The 15700-nt window shown below is 49.5% G+C and overlaps 2 protein-coding genes across 2 annotated transcripts in view; one reads left to right on the plus strand and one right to left on the minus strand.

The window, feature by feature from the left end:
- The window catches only part of LOC138243445 (uncharacterized), a 252123-nt gene that overhangs the window by 36165 nt on the left and 200258 nt on the right, over positions 1-15700 (minus strand). The gene's annotated exons all lie outside the window — the stretch shown is intronic.
- Positions 7658-14681, plus strand: LOC138243365 (GTPase IMAP family member 8-like). The gene is made up of 3 exons (XM_069198932.1): positions 7658-7719; positions 9286-10586; positions 13158-14681. Exons 1-3 carry the CDS (start codon positions 7701-7703, stop codon positions 14187-14189), a joined length of 2352 nt encoding a protein of 783 aa, XP_069055033.1. The 5' UTR covers positions 7658-7700; the 3' UTR covers positions 14190-14681.

Here is a 15700-nt window from a genome sequence, read left to right on the forward strand (position 1 = left end):
GGTCATTAGATTAGCCGAAAGTAACTGATAAGCTTTGAAAAACAAATCTAGTGGTGCTTCTTCTTTTGTTTTATGATGTAATCTGTTTTGTCTTAGGGAAAGGGGAAGTTTTAGAAGGGACAAAGCGCTGAGCTTTTTTACAGCACAACGTCTTATAAAAACCCTGTACTGCTTGTAACAAATTGAGTCTCTGATGCACTTTGCGAAGTGGCAACAGGGCTCTCAATATTGCAATATTGAAATAAAGACCTTACTCAGGTGAGAACTCTCTCTTGTGGCTTCCTTGACAGTTATATTTCCATGACAACCTCTAACTGCTTGTCTTTCTGATATGTATTTACTTTGTAATCTGTGGTCCTTTTATCTGTTTTTACATCTACTGTATTGTTTTGAGATGCCACTTTCAAAGGTGCTATATAAAATAAAGTTTTTTATTATTGTTATAGAGAAACATGATCAGATTTTCCCTGGTTCAGGAAAAAAGATCTAAAGTATACTAGTTTGTCACTCTTCTCATTCCCTTTGCTAAATGACTTTTCATACTAATCTGATCAATCTAACTGCCTGTTTTCTGTGCTTTCTCTATCCTGCTAGATTTGCAATTATTCTGAAAATTTTCTTCTTGAAATAACTCATTTCTAAATACCTTTTTTCACTGTTAGCATCTTGCAGCAACTCTATGACAAAATATACACTTAGCTCAACCTGAGAGTTCATTCTGCTACCAACATTGAATACAAAAAAATCTTAAGATTTCTATATTTATGTCTTTATTTAGTGGTTTCATTCGTGACAAAGGCTAAACTTTCTTAGAAAAATGTCTTTTATGTGTTGCGGAAAAAACTGACTTGCTTTAACAAAATGTTTACAAATCCTTTCACCTGGCAGTCTACCTGAATGCCCAACTATCTGAGAAGTCCTCCATGAAACCATGGTTGCTATTAATTCATTTAGGGCTCATTAACAGAATTGCTGTCACAGTGAATGACTGTACTACAGTCTGTACGACAGGTACACCTGGAGAGAGAGAGACAGGTTAGTCTGTAAGACAGGTCCACCTGGAACTAGAGAGAGACAGGTCAGCCTGCAGGACAGGAGAGAGAGAGACAGGTACAGGTACTCCTGGCCAGGTGTGGCTGTTACCTGCTTGCCCTGGTCACACAGAGACGCACAGGGTCACCCTGAACGCCCCCAATGCTCAGACGATGCTGTAGCAGGAGGTCACCCCAGCTGCAGTGACCCCAGTCCGGGGGCATGGGGGACCCCGACGGGAGACGTACTATGAGGATGCACTCCCAGGCCATCCAGCGGATGGGCAGCACCGCGCGGCCCTGGATGCGGTAGTAGTTGCTGGCGTACAGGTTGCGGCTCATGCCGAAGTCGGCGATCTTGATGGCGCCGCCCTCACCCACCAGGCAGTTCCGGGTCGCCAGGTCCCGGTGCACAAAGTTCAGGGAGGCCAGGAACTTCATCCCGGAGGAGATCTGGCAGGCCATGGAGATCAGAGAGGTGTAGCTGGAGAGAGAGACACATCTCATATTAACACTGAGAGAGAGAGAGGGGTTCATACACACACACTGACTGGACACTCCAGTACATGAACACTGCACTGAGAGAGAGAGGGGTTCATACACACACACTGACTGGACACTCCAGTACATGAACACTACACTGAGAGAGAGGGGTTCATACAGACACACTGACTGGACACTCCAGTACATTAACACTGCACTGAGAGAGAGAGGGGTTCATACAGACACACTGACTGGACACTCCAGTACATGAACACTGCACTGAGAGAGAGAGGGGTTCATACACACACACTGACTGGACACTCCAGTACATGAACACTGCACTGAGAGAGAGAGGGGTTCATACAGACACACTGACTGGACACTCCAGTACATGAACACTGCACTGAGAGAGAGAGGGGTTCATACACACACACTGACTGGACACTCCAGTACATGAACACTGCACTGAGAGAGAGAGGGGTTCATACAGACACACTGACTGGACACTCCAGTACATGAACACTGCACTGAGAGAGAGAGGTTCATACAGACACACTGACTGGACACTCCAGTACATTAACACTGCACTGAGAGAGAGAGGGGTTCATACAGACACACTGACTGGACACTCCAGTACATGAACACCACTGAGAGAGAGAGAGGTTCATACAGACACACTGACTGGACACTCCAGTACATGAACACTGCACTGAGAGAGAGGGGGGTTCATACAGACACACTGACTGGACACTGCAGCACATGAACACTGCACTGATAGAGAGAGGGGTTCATACAGAGACACTGACTGGACACTGCAGCACATGAACACTGCACTGAGAGAGAGAGGGGTTCATACAGACACACTGACTGGACACTCCAGTACATGAACACTGCACTGAGAGAGAGAGGGGTTCATACAGACACAGTGGGACAGAACTGTGTTCAGTGTGTGACCCCAGTGGAACAGTACTGTGTTCAGTGTGTGACCCCAGTGGCACAGTACTGTGTTCTGTGTGTGATCACAGTGGGACAGTACTGTGATCAGAGTGGGATGCTAATCACAGTACTGTCCCACTGTGACAACATGCTGATCACAGTACTGTCCCACTGTGATCACACACTGAACAAAGTACTGCCCTATTTGATGACACACTGAACACAGTACTGTCCTAGTCACACACTGAACACAGTACTGTGCCACTGTGATGACACACTGAACACTGTACTGCCCCCCTCTGATGACACACTGAACATAGTACTGTGCCACTCTGATGAAACACTGAACACTAGCGTCCCACTCTGATCACAGTACTGTCCCACTGTGACAACACACTGGTGTTCAGTGTTTCATCAGAGTGGCACTGTACTATGTTCAGTATGTCATCAGAGGGGGACAGTATTGTGTTCAGTGTCATCACAGTGGCACAGTATTGTGTTCAGTGTGTGATTCCAGTGGCACAGTACTGTGTTCAGTGTGTGTGATTCCAGTGGCACAGTACTGTGTTCAGTGTGTGTGATTCCAGTGGCACAGTACTGTGTTCAGTGTGTGATCACAGTGGCACAGTACTGTGTTCAGTGTGTGATCACAGTGGCACAGTACTGTGTTCAGTGTGTGATCACAGTGGCACAGTACTGTGTTCGGCGTGTGATCACAATGGGACAGTACTGTGTTCGACGTGTGATCCCAGTGGGACAGCACTGTGTTGGGCGTGTGATCACAGTGGGACAGTACTGTGTTGGGCGTGTGATCACAATGGGACAGTACTGTGTTCGGCGTATGATCAGAGTGGGACAGTACTGTGTTCGGCGTGTGATCAGAGTGGGACAGCACTGTGTTCGGTGTGTGATCCCAGTGGGACAGCACTGTGTTCGGCGTGTGATCACAGTGGGACAGTACTGTGTTCGGCGTGTGATCACAGTGGAACAGTACTGTGTTCGGCGTGTGATCACAGTGGGACAGTACTGTGTTCGGCGTGTGATCAGGGTGGCACAGTAGTGTGTTCGGTGTGTGATCCCAGTGGCACAGTACAGTGTTCGGTGTGTGATCCCAGTGGCACAGTACAGTGTTCGGTGTGTGATCCCAGTGGGACAGTACTGTGTCATCACAGTGGCACAGTAGTGTGCTCAGTGTGTGATCACAGTTGGACAGAACTGGGTTCAGTGAGCAATTACAGTGTCACAGTACTGTGTTCACTGTGTGATCAGAGTGGCACAGTAGTGTGTTCAGTGTGTGATCACAGTGGCACAGTTGTGTGATCACAGTGGGACAGTACAGTGTTCGGTGTGTGATCACAGGGGGACAGTAGTGTGTTCAGTAAGTAACTACAGTAGGACAGTACTATGTTCAGCATGTTGTCACATGGGGGACAGTACTGTGATCAGCGTGTCGTCACAGTGGCACAGTAGTGTGTTCAGTGTGTGATCACAGTGGCACAATACTGTGTTCAGTGTGTCAACTAAAATGGGACAGTACTGTGTTCAATGTGTCATCACAGGGGCACAGTACTGTGTTCAGTGTGCCAACTAAAATGGGACAGTACTGTGTTCGGTGTGTGATCACAGTGGCACAGTACTGTGTTCTGTGTGTTACCTTTAGGACAGTACTGTGTTCGGTGTGTGATCACAGTGGCACAGTACTGTGTTCAATGTGTAATCACAGTGGGACACTACTGTGTTCAATGTGTGATCCGAGTGGGACGCTAGTGTTCAGTTAGTAATCACAGTGGCACAGTAGTGTGTTCAGTGTGTGATCATGGAGGGGCGCTAGTGTTCAGTTAGTAATCACAGTGGGACAGTACTGTGCTCAGTGTGTGATCATAGAGGGGCGCTAGAGTTCAGTGAGAAATAATAAATAATAAAGTAAATAATAACAACGTAACGTGGTTTTCGGCACGTCTACCTAGGCTGCAGCTACTCCTGCATTATGTTTCATGTAAAAGTCTTAGCTTAGATTTTGTTTGCAAAAGACAAGCAAAATCTTTAAATGCAAATAACAAAAACTAGACACAACCGCAGTCCATACGAGGCCCCCTGCTACACTTTCACTGTTAATTCATTAAAGCCCATATTATCTGTGCTTTCCCTCACGATAAACAACTGCACCTGAATTGACACATCTCTTCTTGCTGAGTCCTTCGCACAACAAACGAAATTTCTCACCGGTCAGAGACAACAATTCTAGTGGAGCATATCCTGTCTTTGACAGGACTTGTTGTGTTTTTAGAGAAACCAACAAAGTCAGTTCTATTCCTTGTGTTTATCACCGTCGGAAATTACTCTCCAGTCAGCTGATTTGTACACCGTGTGTGCAGTTCTTGTGTGAAGGAGATTGTTACTAGTATTAGTAGTATTATTAGTAGTTTTATTACTATTAGTAGTAGTATTAGTATTATTACTAGTATTATCATTGTTATCAGTAGTATTAGAGTATTAGTATTGTTAGTGTTATTATTAGTAGTATTAGTATTATCAGTAGTAGAAGTAGTATTAGTAGTATTATTAGTGTTGTCAGTAGTAGTAGCAGTAGTATTAGTAATAGTAGTATTAGTAGTGTTAGTAGTAGTACTATTGTTATCAGTAGTATTTTTAGTGTTAGTAGTAGTACTATTGTTAGCAGTAGTAGTATTAGTGTTAGTAGTAGTACTATTGTTAGCAGTAGCCGAGGGGCAGGAGGAAGGGCGGGGGCTGCTGTTGCCCCCCCCACCCCCACCGCTCCTGGCGGGGGAGGAAGAGGGGGCGGCTGCTGAGGTGACGAAGACCGTGGCTGCTCCTGGTTGGCGTCTCTCAGTACCTCAGCAGCACCTCCGACCTGTGACCTGTGACCTGTAACCCCCCCCGCCCCCCTTCTGGGAGGAGTCCGACCGTGACGGGAGAGGCCCTCGAGTCCGGCCCAATACCGATACCCATACCGGCCAGCCGGACCCGAACCCGAGCTTGGACCCGGACCGCGGCCGCCTGGAGAGGGGAGTCCGGGACTCGTGGGCGGAGACGCCCGTGGCGCCTTATCGCTCTGTTTGTTTATTGATTGATTTCCTGCGTGACTTATTTATTTATCTATCTTATTGACGGAGAGACTCGTGCGTCTTATTGATGGAGAGTATTTCAGTGAGAGTGGAGGTGGTGCTACTCTTCCTTCACCGTGAGGAACTGGAACGGTTCTCCATGATTTGTCGTTGTATAATCGATCGGTCGATGACAGTGAGCGAAATGATCGTGGGGTGGGGGTGTTTCACTCCCTTCTCCCACCCCCACCCACAAAAACAACACCACCCACGCTCCCCGGCGAGAGACGGAGCCCTGGACTTCCGGTTCCTGTTGCTCTCTTGTGTGGGAATGGCAGGCGAGCCCCAGGCGTGGACGTGTTTCTGCGTCGCTCAAGCAGACTCCCACGGACACGCCTGTGAGGTCGCGGGTCGTCTTTATTCTTAACCTTCTTGCGTTCATCGTGAGTGTGGGGGGGAGGGGGGGCGGTTTCTCCTCTGAAACCGACTGAGGTCTTTGTTTGTGTTTCCTAAGTCTTTATTTCAACAGCAGAGATGCCCCCAGAAAAACGCTTTAAAAAAAAAGAGAATGTATTTCAATAAAAAAGGAAATTCGACCTTAAAAGCAGGACAGGAGGGAGTATTTCGCCACAGTAATGCCCAGAGGGCTAAGACAGACAGCCCCTTGGTCCGAAATCCCCAGACCCCACCGGATCGCTCTCCTTTCTCCGCCTGGCCGTGGCCTGGGGTTCCTCGTGAGGGAGGGAGCCCCCGGTCGCTGTATGTTCTGTGAACAGATGAATAAAGACGGAGAAGCAGCGGTGTGGTTTGTGTTTGTTCTGGGGGAGGGATTGACGCTGCAGGAGGTCGGGGTCAATTTGTGCTCAGGCATCTGTGGTTAAGAGGGGGTCTGTACGCAGAGAGGGGTAGGGGTGGGGAACAAGCTGCCCAGCCTTGTTGTTGAAGCTGATACCCTGGCTTCTCTCCAGACACAGCTGGGTGAGCTCCTCCAGTCAGGACAGGAGGCTCTACTGTACACAGAGAGGGGTGGGAGGGGGGAACAAGCGGATACCCTGGCTTCTCTCCAGACAGAGCTGGGGGAGGGGCGAACAAGCCAATGAGCTGCTCAGGTCCGTTATCTCCTGTCTGACTCCTGTCTGCTCTCCTGCTCTCTGGCCTGCTGTTTCCCCGATCTGTCTCTCTCCTGAAGCAGTTCAGCTCCGGCCTCTGACTTCTGGTGCCTTGTCTCCCCCTGGCGGGGTATGCGCAGTACTGCAGCGCCTCATTGACTTCATAGATCCAGACGGGTGTGGACCCCAGTGTCCTGACTGCTGGTCAGTACAGATCAGGACAGTGTGTGTGAGAGTAGGGGTGTGACCCCAGTGTCCCGACTGCTGGTCAGTACAGATCAGGACACTGTGTGTGAGAGTAGGGGTGTGGACCCCAGTGTCCCGACTGCTGGTCAGTACAGATCAGGACACTGTGTGTGAGAGTAGGGGTGTGACCCCAGTGTCCCGACTGCTGGTCAGTACAGATCCGGGACAGTGTGTGTGAGAGTAGGGGTGTGGACCCCAGTGTCCCGACTGCTGGTCAGTACAGATCAGGACACTGTGTGTGAGAGTAGGGGTGTGGACCCCAGTGTCCCGACTGCTGGTCAGTAGAGATCCAGGACAGTGTGTGTGAGAGTAGGGGTGTGGACCCCAGTGTCCCGACTGCTGGTCAGTACAGATCAGGACAGTGTGTGTGAGAGTAGGGGTGTGGACCCCAGTGTCCCGACTGCTGGTCAGTACAGATCAGGACACTGTGTGTGAGAGTAGGGGTGTGGACCCCAGTGTCTCGACTGCTGGTCAGTACAGATCAGGACACTGTGTGTGAGAGTAGGGGTGTGGACCCCAGTGTCCCGACTGCTGGTCAGTACAGATCAGGACACCGTGTGTGAGAGTAGGGGTGTGACCCCAGTGTCCCGACTGCTGGTCAGTACAGATCCAGGACACTGTGTGAGAGAGTAGGGGTGTTGACCCCAGTATCCAAGGATGCTGGCAAGATTTGATCTGGGTATTCTGGTGTTTTATTTTGTTCTTACTGATGAACCTGTTCAGTTGGTGATTAACTTTATGAATCCACTAGGTGGCGCCAGAGCACCGTCACAGCGAGGACAGGAAACCCACCACCTCACATCAGCAGGAAGAGAAGGAGAGAGAGAGAGATGGCAGCGCTCAGCCCTGGTGAGTTTTCTCTTGTTCTGCCTGTCAGAGTATCGGTAAGGGAGTCAGTGAGGGTCTCTTCTCTGTCACAGAGCACAGCAGCAGCTGGAGAAGTGTCTTCCTGTCTGCTGAGAGTGTGTTCTGTCTGTCAGACACACAGGCTCTGAACTAGGAGAGAGAGACAGGAGCTGATGTACTTTCACTTTCTCTTGTTGGGGATCAGAGATCGGTACTGTCAACTCAAGCTGTTTGGAATGTACTAAATATTTTAATAAGGTGTTTATTTAAGGTGAAATGATTTATGTAAAACCTGACTGTGTGCTGATGGTATTGGATTCACACTTTTAGTATTCATGATGCTCAGACACGCTCAGATATGATCGTTTCCTGTTTGTTGCTCAGAGGCCATGTTTATTGTACAGCTGATAATACCAGAGGGGAATCAGTACAGATGAACAACAGAGGAATTTATTTGGCCCATAATTAGTAGTGATTCCAGGTTCTCGTGCAGCTGTTTCTCCTGTCCTGACTGGGCAGCTTGTTCCCCTCTCCCACCCCCCTCTGTGTACAGTAGAACCTCCTGTCCTGACTGGGCAGCTTGTTCCCCCCTCCAACCCCCCTCTGTGTACAGTAGAGCCTCCCACTCCTGATTTTAAGTCTTACTGTTGCTTTGAGTTTCAGTGTTAATTCTGAGGAACTCTGAGGTGTCAATATCTAACTGGTCTTTAATGATGACTGACTGTCACTGAGGATGTTGAATATTTTGTATGTATTTATGGTTCCCTATCTTCACCCTGTCAGTGTGGGACACTCCCTTTAGACTAAAGAGACTCAGTTCCTCCAGCTTGTCAGTTTCACTGTTTTTTAACTAACATCATGCTAGTTCTCTTCAGTGTGGATCACAGTAGTTAGTTTCTAAGCGGTTTGAAACTATACAACACACAGATTTCCCAGCCAGGTGTCTGAGTCCCAAACTTTTCTTTATGAAATGTGATATTTTAGACTCACTACTGAAGAATCAGGATGGACTGAATGATTTTACACTTTTGACGTGTGGTATAAAGGTTCATACTGAACACAGGAGTCCCATATGTGTCTGAACTGCCACTGGACACTCAGAGTGTTAGTGGGACTCTACAGGGCCCTCCAGAAGTATTGGCGCCCTTGGTAAAGATGAGCAAGGAAGGCATTGGAAAAATGTCTGTGTTGTTTATCAGATGAGAGAAATCTGACCTTTCAGTGAGGTTAAATTATTCTAAGAAACAAAATCCTGATGAAAAATTAACATGTACTATTGAGAGAACAGTTAAAAATAAAAAATATATATTTTATATAAATTGTAAGAATACAGAATAAGAATCTTGTAAGAATACAGTCTGATTAACATTAACAGAACATTTTTGTATACCACAGAGAATACACAGAAAAATAATCTCAATAATCTGTGATTTTCCTCTCTCACAGGGCAGGGACAATAGGAAAGATATAGAAAAGTTTTTATCATAAATTTTAAATGGGATGAAGAGTGAAGATATCTGTGATGAGAACTTTATCATGTAAATAATCTGTGATCTTTCTCTCTGACAGGGAGGAGACGGGCTGATTCCCATGAGGCACCACAGCATCTCTCAGAGATCAGGATCGTGCTGCTGGGGGAGAGACGGTCTGGGAAGAGCTCATCAGGAAACACCATCCTGGGCAGAGATGAGTTTGACACTGAGGGAGTAACTGAGGAGTGTGTGAAGAGACAGGGAGAAGTAGCTGGGAGGCAGATCACTGTGGTCGACACTCCAGGGTACTCCTCTTTTCCATGTATAATAAGGACTGATCCACAGCATGTCAGACAGGAGGTTGTGCGCAGTGTGTCTCTGTGTCCCCCAGGACCCCACGCTCTCCTCCTGGTGATCCCTCTCATCACACTGAGAGAGAAACAGAGGAGATCAGTGAAGGAGTATCTGGAGCTTCTCAGTGAGAGAGTGTGGAGACACACAATAGTGCCGTTCACCTGGGGGGATGAGCTGACAGACACAACCATTGAGCAGCACATTGAGAGAGGAGGAGAGGAGCTCCAGTGGCTGGTGGAGAAATGTGGGAACAGGTATCATGTTCTCAACAACAAGAACAGGGGTGACCGCACTCAGGTCACAGAGCTGCTGGAGAAGATAGAGCACATGGTGGCAGGAAACTATGGGCTGTACTTCACCACTGACATCAAAGAAATAAACACTGAACTGGAGAAATATATCAGACAGAGGGAGGAGAAGAGACAGAGAGACAGAGGAGCTGAGACAGAGGTTGGAGGAGAGACAGAGAGAGACAGAGGAGCTGAGACAGAGGGAGGAGGAGAGACAGAGAGAGACAGAGGAGCTGAGACAGAGGTTGGAGGAGGAGAGACAGAGAGAGACAGAGGAGCTGAGACAGAGGGAGGAGGAGAGACAGAGAGAGACAGAGGAGCTGAGACAGAGGTTGGAGGAGAGACAGAGAGAGACAGAGGAGCTGAGACAGAGGGAGGAGGAGAGACAGAGAGAGACAGAGGAGCTGAGACAGAGGTTGGAGGAGGAGAGACAGAGAGAGACAGAGGAGCTGAGACAGAGGGAGGAGGAGAGACAGAGAGAGACAGAGGAGCTGAGACAGAGGGAGGAGGAGAGACAGAGAGAAACAGAGGAGCTGAGACAGATGGAGGAGGAGAGACAGAGAGAGACAGAGGAGCTGAGACAGAGGGAGGAGGAGAGACAGAGAGAGACGGAGGAGCTGAGACAGAGGGAGGAGGAGGGACAGAGAGAGATGGAGGAGCTGAGACAGAGGGAGGAGGAGAGACAGAGAGAGATGAAGGAGCTGAGACAGAGGGAGAAGGAGAGACAGAGAGAGACAGAGGAGCTGAGACAGAAGTATGAAAGAAGGGAGAGAGAGAGAGAAGAGGAGTTCAGACAGAGGTTGGAGGAGGAGTGGAGCAAGAGAAAAGAGGAGCTGAAGGAGAAGATGAGAAAGACACTGGGGGAAGAGGAGCTGGAGAAAGAGACAGAGGAGCCCAGACTGCCTGTCAAGAGGAGGAACAGTAAAGATCTTGAACCTCCCAATAGTGAGTGTGATTGATGCTGTATCTGTGTCTGTTTAAATCCTCTGTGCTGTAATTGAACTGTTTTCTCTCAGGGAGATTAGATTTAATCCATCACACAGCAGCTCAGTCTCTGTAATCTGTTCCTCAAGACTGTCGGACCAACACTCAATCAATCAAGGTTTATTGATCGATGCACGAACAGTACAGCACACAGCGGTGTTGTCAGCATTGAAATCTGCGAGCTCGTTAAAGGCTCGTTAAGAGGGATAGAAGAGTTGGAGGACAGGAATTTATAGGGGTTAACATTGGGATACAACAGATTACACAATTGCAATTCACAGATTGTGTGGAACTAACACAAGGATAGGAGGTATTGAGGTGTCCTGACAGTAGTAGGGTACAGGGTAGGAGGTATTGAGGTGTCCTGGCAGTAGTAGGGTACAGGGTAGGAGGTATTGAGGTGTCCTGACAATAGTAGGGTACAGGGTAGGAGGTATTGAGGTATTTAGGTGTCCTGACAGTAGCAGGGTACAGGGTAGGAGGTATTTAGGTATTTAGGTGTCCTGACAGTAGTAGGGTACAGGGTAGGAGGTATTTAGGTATTTAGGTGTCCTGACAGTAGTAGGGTACAGGGTAGGAGGTATTGAGGTGTCCTGACAGTAGTAGGGTACTGGGTAGGAGGTATTTAGTGCTCTTCGTAGGTGTCCTGAGAGTGCCAGTGCCCCCTGTCAGTTCAAGGAGGTAACTGCAGGTGTCTGCTGTGGTTGGCTGTTCAGCAGTCTTACTGCCTGGGGGAAGAAGCTGTTCTGACACCTGGTGGTCTTGGTCTGATACTTCAGTACCGTTTTCCAGATGGTAGTAGAGAGAACAAGTTGTGTTTAGGGTGACTGGGGTCCCTGAGGACGGACCTGGCCTTCTTGAGGCATCTAACACAGTAGATATCCTGTGTGTTCAGTAGCGCAGCCGGTAGTGTTCTGAGCCAGTGTCACCACCCTCTGGAGGACCCTGAGCTCGTGGGTGGAGCAGTTACCACACCAGGCAGTGGAGCAGCTGGTTAGGATGCTCTCAGTGGTGCAGCTGTAGAAGCTGGTCAGGATGTGTGAAGGCAGGCTGAACTTCTTCAGTCTGGGGAGAGAGAACAGGCGCTGTCTTGTCTACGGGGTTGGTGTGGTGGGTCCAGGTCAGGTCGCCTATGATGTTGACACCTAGGAATTTGAAAATCTGGACCACTGCGGACCCACTGATGTGAATGGGTGTTCAGAGTCAGGGTGGAGGATGTATCTGTGCCTAATGCTGAGCTGTAATCAACAACAACATTCTCACATACGTTTCTCTCTCGTCCAGGTGTGAGAGGGCAGTGTGTAGACCAGGGGCGATGGCCTCCTCAGTTGATCTGTTAGTGTCAAAGGCAGCTCTGAAGTCCAGCAGGACAGGAGTGGGTGAAAGAGCCCATCAGCAGATCATTAGAACCCCAGACAAGAGCTGTTTCTGTACATCAGTCTGAAATACTTGTCACAGCTTGTCTGCAGATCAGTGAGTCTGTGACTGAACAGCAGCAGCCTGTTGTAGAATCTGTGTCAAACAGGGTGAGAATTACTGAACAGCCTGGAGTCTGAATTCTTCTTCAGTCAAGACTGCAGGTCTCAGGGTTGAAGGGACAGTTCTTGACCGACAGACACTGAATCACTGCAGCTCAGCCCAGCAGTGGGGATGTGGTACCAGGAACATGAGGTGGAGTTTATTCCACTGACAGGTGCTGAGAAGCATTAAGCCTGTTTCTCTCTTGTCATCCTCTGATAAAGACACAGTGGACTCTGACTCTGGGGGTGGTCAGTTTCAGAGTGAAATACCAGCAGGATGATTGGACTACACTGCACACTCTCCTAGAGTGCTGTTCTTCACTGGAGTGAAGAGATTATCTCTCCTTCTTCAATTAACGTCCTTCTACACTCTGCCCCTGTAACAGTACAGTACTGCAGCATGACTGCTGTTGCTTGAGGCCAGTAAATGAACACAGATTCTTCATATGAAACTTGAGTCACTTTGGGAAACAATATCTGACAGTAGTGAAAATCAGGAACATCAGGTAAAACTGTGTAGTTATCATGATGCCCAAGAGTAATTCCCAGATGTTTATTCTGTAAGTTTCCTTCATACTGACTTTTAAGTTTTGTCTCTTGAGCAAACTGAACCCTTCTTATCTGTGGAGAGGTTGGTCTCCTCTCATGTGTCACCTCCCTGATGCTCCTGTCTCTCCTCCTGTTGCAGTGAGTGAAGTCGAACCCAGACTCCAGCCCCGCCCCTCTGAGCTAAGACTGGTGCTGCTGGGCAGGACTGGTGCTGGGAAGAGCGCAGCAGGAAACACCATCCTGGGCTCAGAGGAGTTTCCCTCTGAAGCCAGCAGGTGACTGTGGTGGACACTCCAGACTGGCTCCACGCCGGACTGTCTGAGGGGGACAGGAGACGGGATGTGGGGCTCTGTGTTAACCTGTCTGCCCCGGGACCCCACGCCTTCCTCCTGGTGACCCCGCTGGGCCGATCCTCAGGGGAGGAGAGGAGGACACTGGAGACAGTCCTGGAGATATTTGGGGAGAGGGCCCTGGGACACACCATGGTCCTGTTCACCCACGCTGATGAGCTGACCAGCAGGACGCTGGAGGAGTCTGTGCACACAGGCAGCAGGGAGCTCCAGTGGCTGCTGGAGAAGTGTGGGAACAGGTATCACGCCCTCAACAACAAGGACAGGGGCAGCACTCAGGTCACAGAGCTGCTGGAGAAGATAGAGGAGCTGGTAGCAGGAAACAAGGGCAGTGCCTACTACAGCACTGAGATGTACCAGGAGGCCGAGCCCCAGATCAGACAGAGGCAACTGCAGATCCTGAGGGAGAGGGAGGAGGAGAGACTGAGGGAGAAGCACCAGAAGGAGCTGCAGAACCACCTCCGTAGGATGGAGGAGGAGATCCAGACACGAGAGGAGAAGATCAGAGCGCTGGAGGAGCGGATAGCAGAGCTGGAGGAGAGGCTGAGGGAGGAGAGGGATGAGGGGAGGAGGAGAGAGCTGGAGGAGGAGCTGAGGAGAGAGAGAGGGGAGAGAGAGAGGCTGCAGAGAGAGATAGAGGAACTGAGAGAGGAGCAGGAGAGGGAGAGGAGAGAGAGGGAGGAGACACACAGAAGGGAGATGGAGGGGCTCAGGCAGCACTATGAGGAAAAGGCCAGAGAGGAGGCAGAGAGAGACAGAGAGACTCTCCAGCAGGTCAGTGTGTCGACAACACAGTTCACTCCAGCAGGACAGGAGTGCAGGAGCTGCAGGAGGGAGATCGAGGAGCTGAGAGAGGCAGTAGAGAGATACAGAGAGACAATAGAGAGACAAAACACAGTGATAGACAGACTCACTGTGTGGCATCAGAGACACACAGGAGATACAGGAGAGTGATTGAGGACCACAAGCAGCACATCGAGAAGAAGGTCACAGAAGATGACTGAGAAAAGAGCACAAACAGCCCGCAGACACACAAAAGCACACACAGCCCACAGACAGGAGAGAGAAACAGACAGGAGATCGAGGAGCTGAGAGAGAGCTGAAGACACTGAGACAGGAGCAGGAGAGGGAGAGGAGGAGCTCAGGCAGTGTTATCCGAGTGACAGAGAGACACAGAGACACTGCCGCAGGTCAGTCACTGATCCACACAGTTTTTCCCAGCGGGAGAGGAAGATACTTCCTGGACACAGAGTGAGGACTTTCCACTGAAACACTGATCTCTTCTTCGTAAGAGATCCGACTCACTGGAAACCTGCCATTAGTGTCCCATGTGAAGAAAACTAATTTTAAATAATGTTCTATTTTGATCATGTTTGTATTTTGCAATTCTTTGTGTATATATATATAAATGTCATGAATACTTTTGGATAAAATTCTGACATTGTATGTGTGTGTGTAACAGAATATATGTATATAATTGTAACAGTGGAACAGTGAGTTTTTATCCAGCTGTGGGTCTGGCGGTGTCACACCCGGTATAAGAGCACAGTGTTGCTGACCGGGACTCCGCGGTGGGAAAGTGGCCGGTTGTGGCCGAGATGGTGAGCAGCTGTTTCCGGCGGGCGCCAGGCAGGGTGGGCCAGGACAGGCGTGAGGCGGCCGGGCTGTGTTTCTCTTCAATACCTGGTCCTCTAGGCTGGTCCTCTGTCACATCAGCTAAAAAGTCACTTTTTAGGTTGAGTCCTGAAAGATATAATTCTGACATTGTATATGTGTGTGTAACAGAATATATGTGTATAATTGTAACAGTGGAACAGTGAGTTTGTATCCAGCTGTGGGTCTGGCGGTGTCCCACCCAGTATAAGAGCACAGTGTCGCTGACCGGGACTCCGCGGTGGGAAAGTGGCCGGTTGTGGCCGAGATGGCGAGCAGCTGTTTCCGGCGGGCGCCAGGCAGGGTGGGCCAGGACAGGCGTGAGGCGGCCGGGCTGTGTCTGCGATCCCAGCGGGGGCATGTGCCTCCTTCTCACAGCGTGTCTGGTGTGGGTGTTCGAGGGGCTGCTCATGAGGGGTCTTGAGGAAGAGACAGAGGCGCTTCAGCGCGACGGTCAGCCACACTGCGCGCATCAGGCCGGCCGATCGCTCGGACACACAGACCTTTCTGGAAGAGAAGCGCGTTTTCACCTCCTTCAGCCGGAGTGCAGCTGCAGAAACACACCGCTCGCTTGTGCAGAAGGACGTTGAAGCGCCGCTGGAAAACCGACGTGATGATGAAAGACGTCGTTTCATTACGGCGCCCAGACCCGCTGCCGGCTCGTCCGGCAACTGGGACTTTATATCTCGCAACTGCGACTTACAATCTCAGAATCACGACTTTGTTTCTGGTCATTGGGACTTTATATCTCGCAACGGCGACTTACAATCTCAGAATCACGACTTTATTTCTGGTCATTGGGACTTTATATC

The sequence above is a fragment of the Lepisosteus oculatus genome, chromosome 14, assembly GCF_040954835.1.
Source record: "Lepisosteus oculatus isolate fLepOcu1 chromosome 14, fLepOcu1.hap2, whole genome shotgun sequence".
NCBI lineage: Eukaryota > Metazoa > Chordata > Actinopteri > Semionotiformes > Lepisosteidae > Lepisosteus > Lepisosteus oculatus.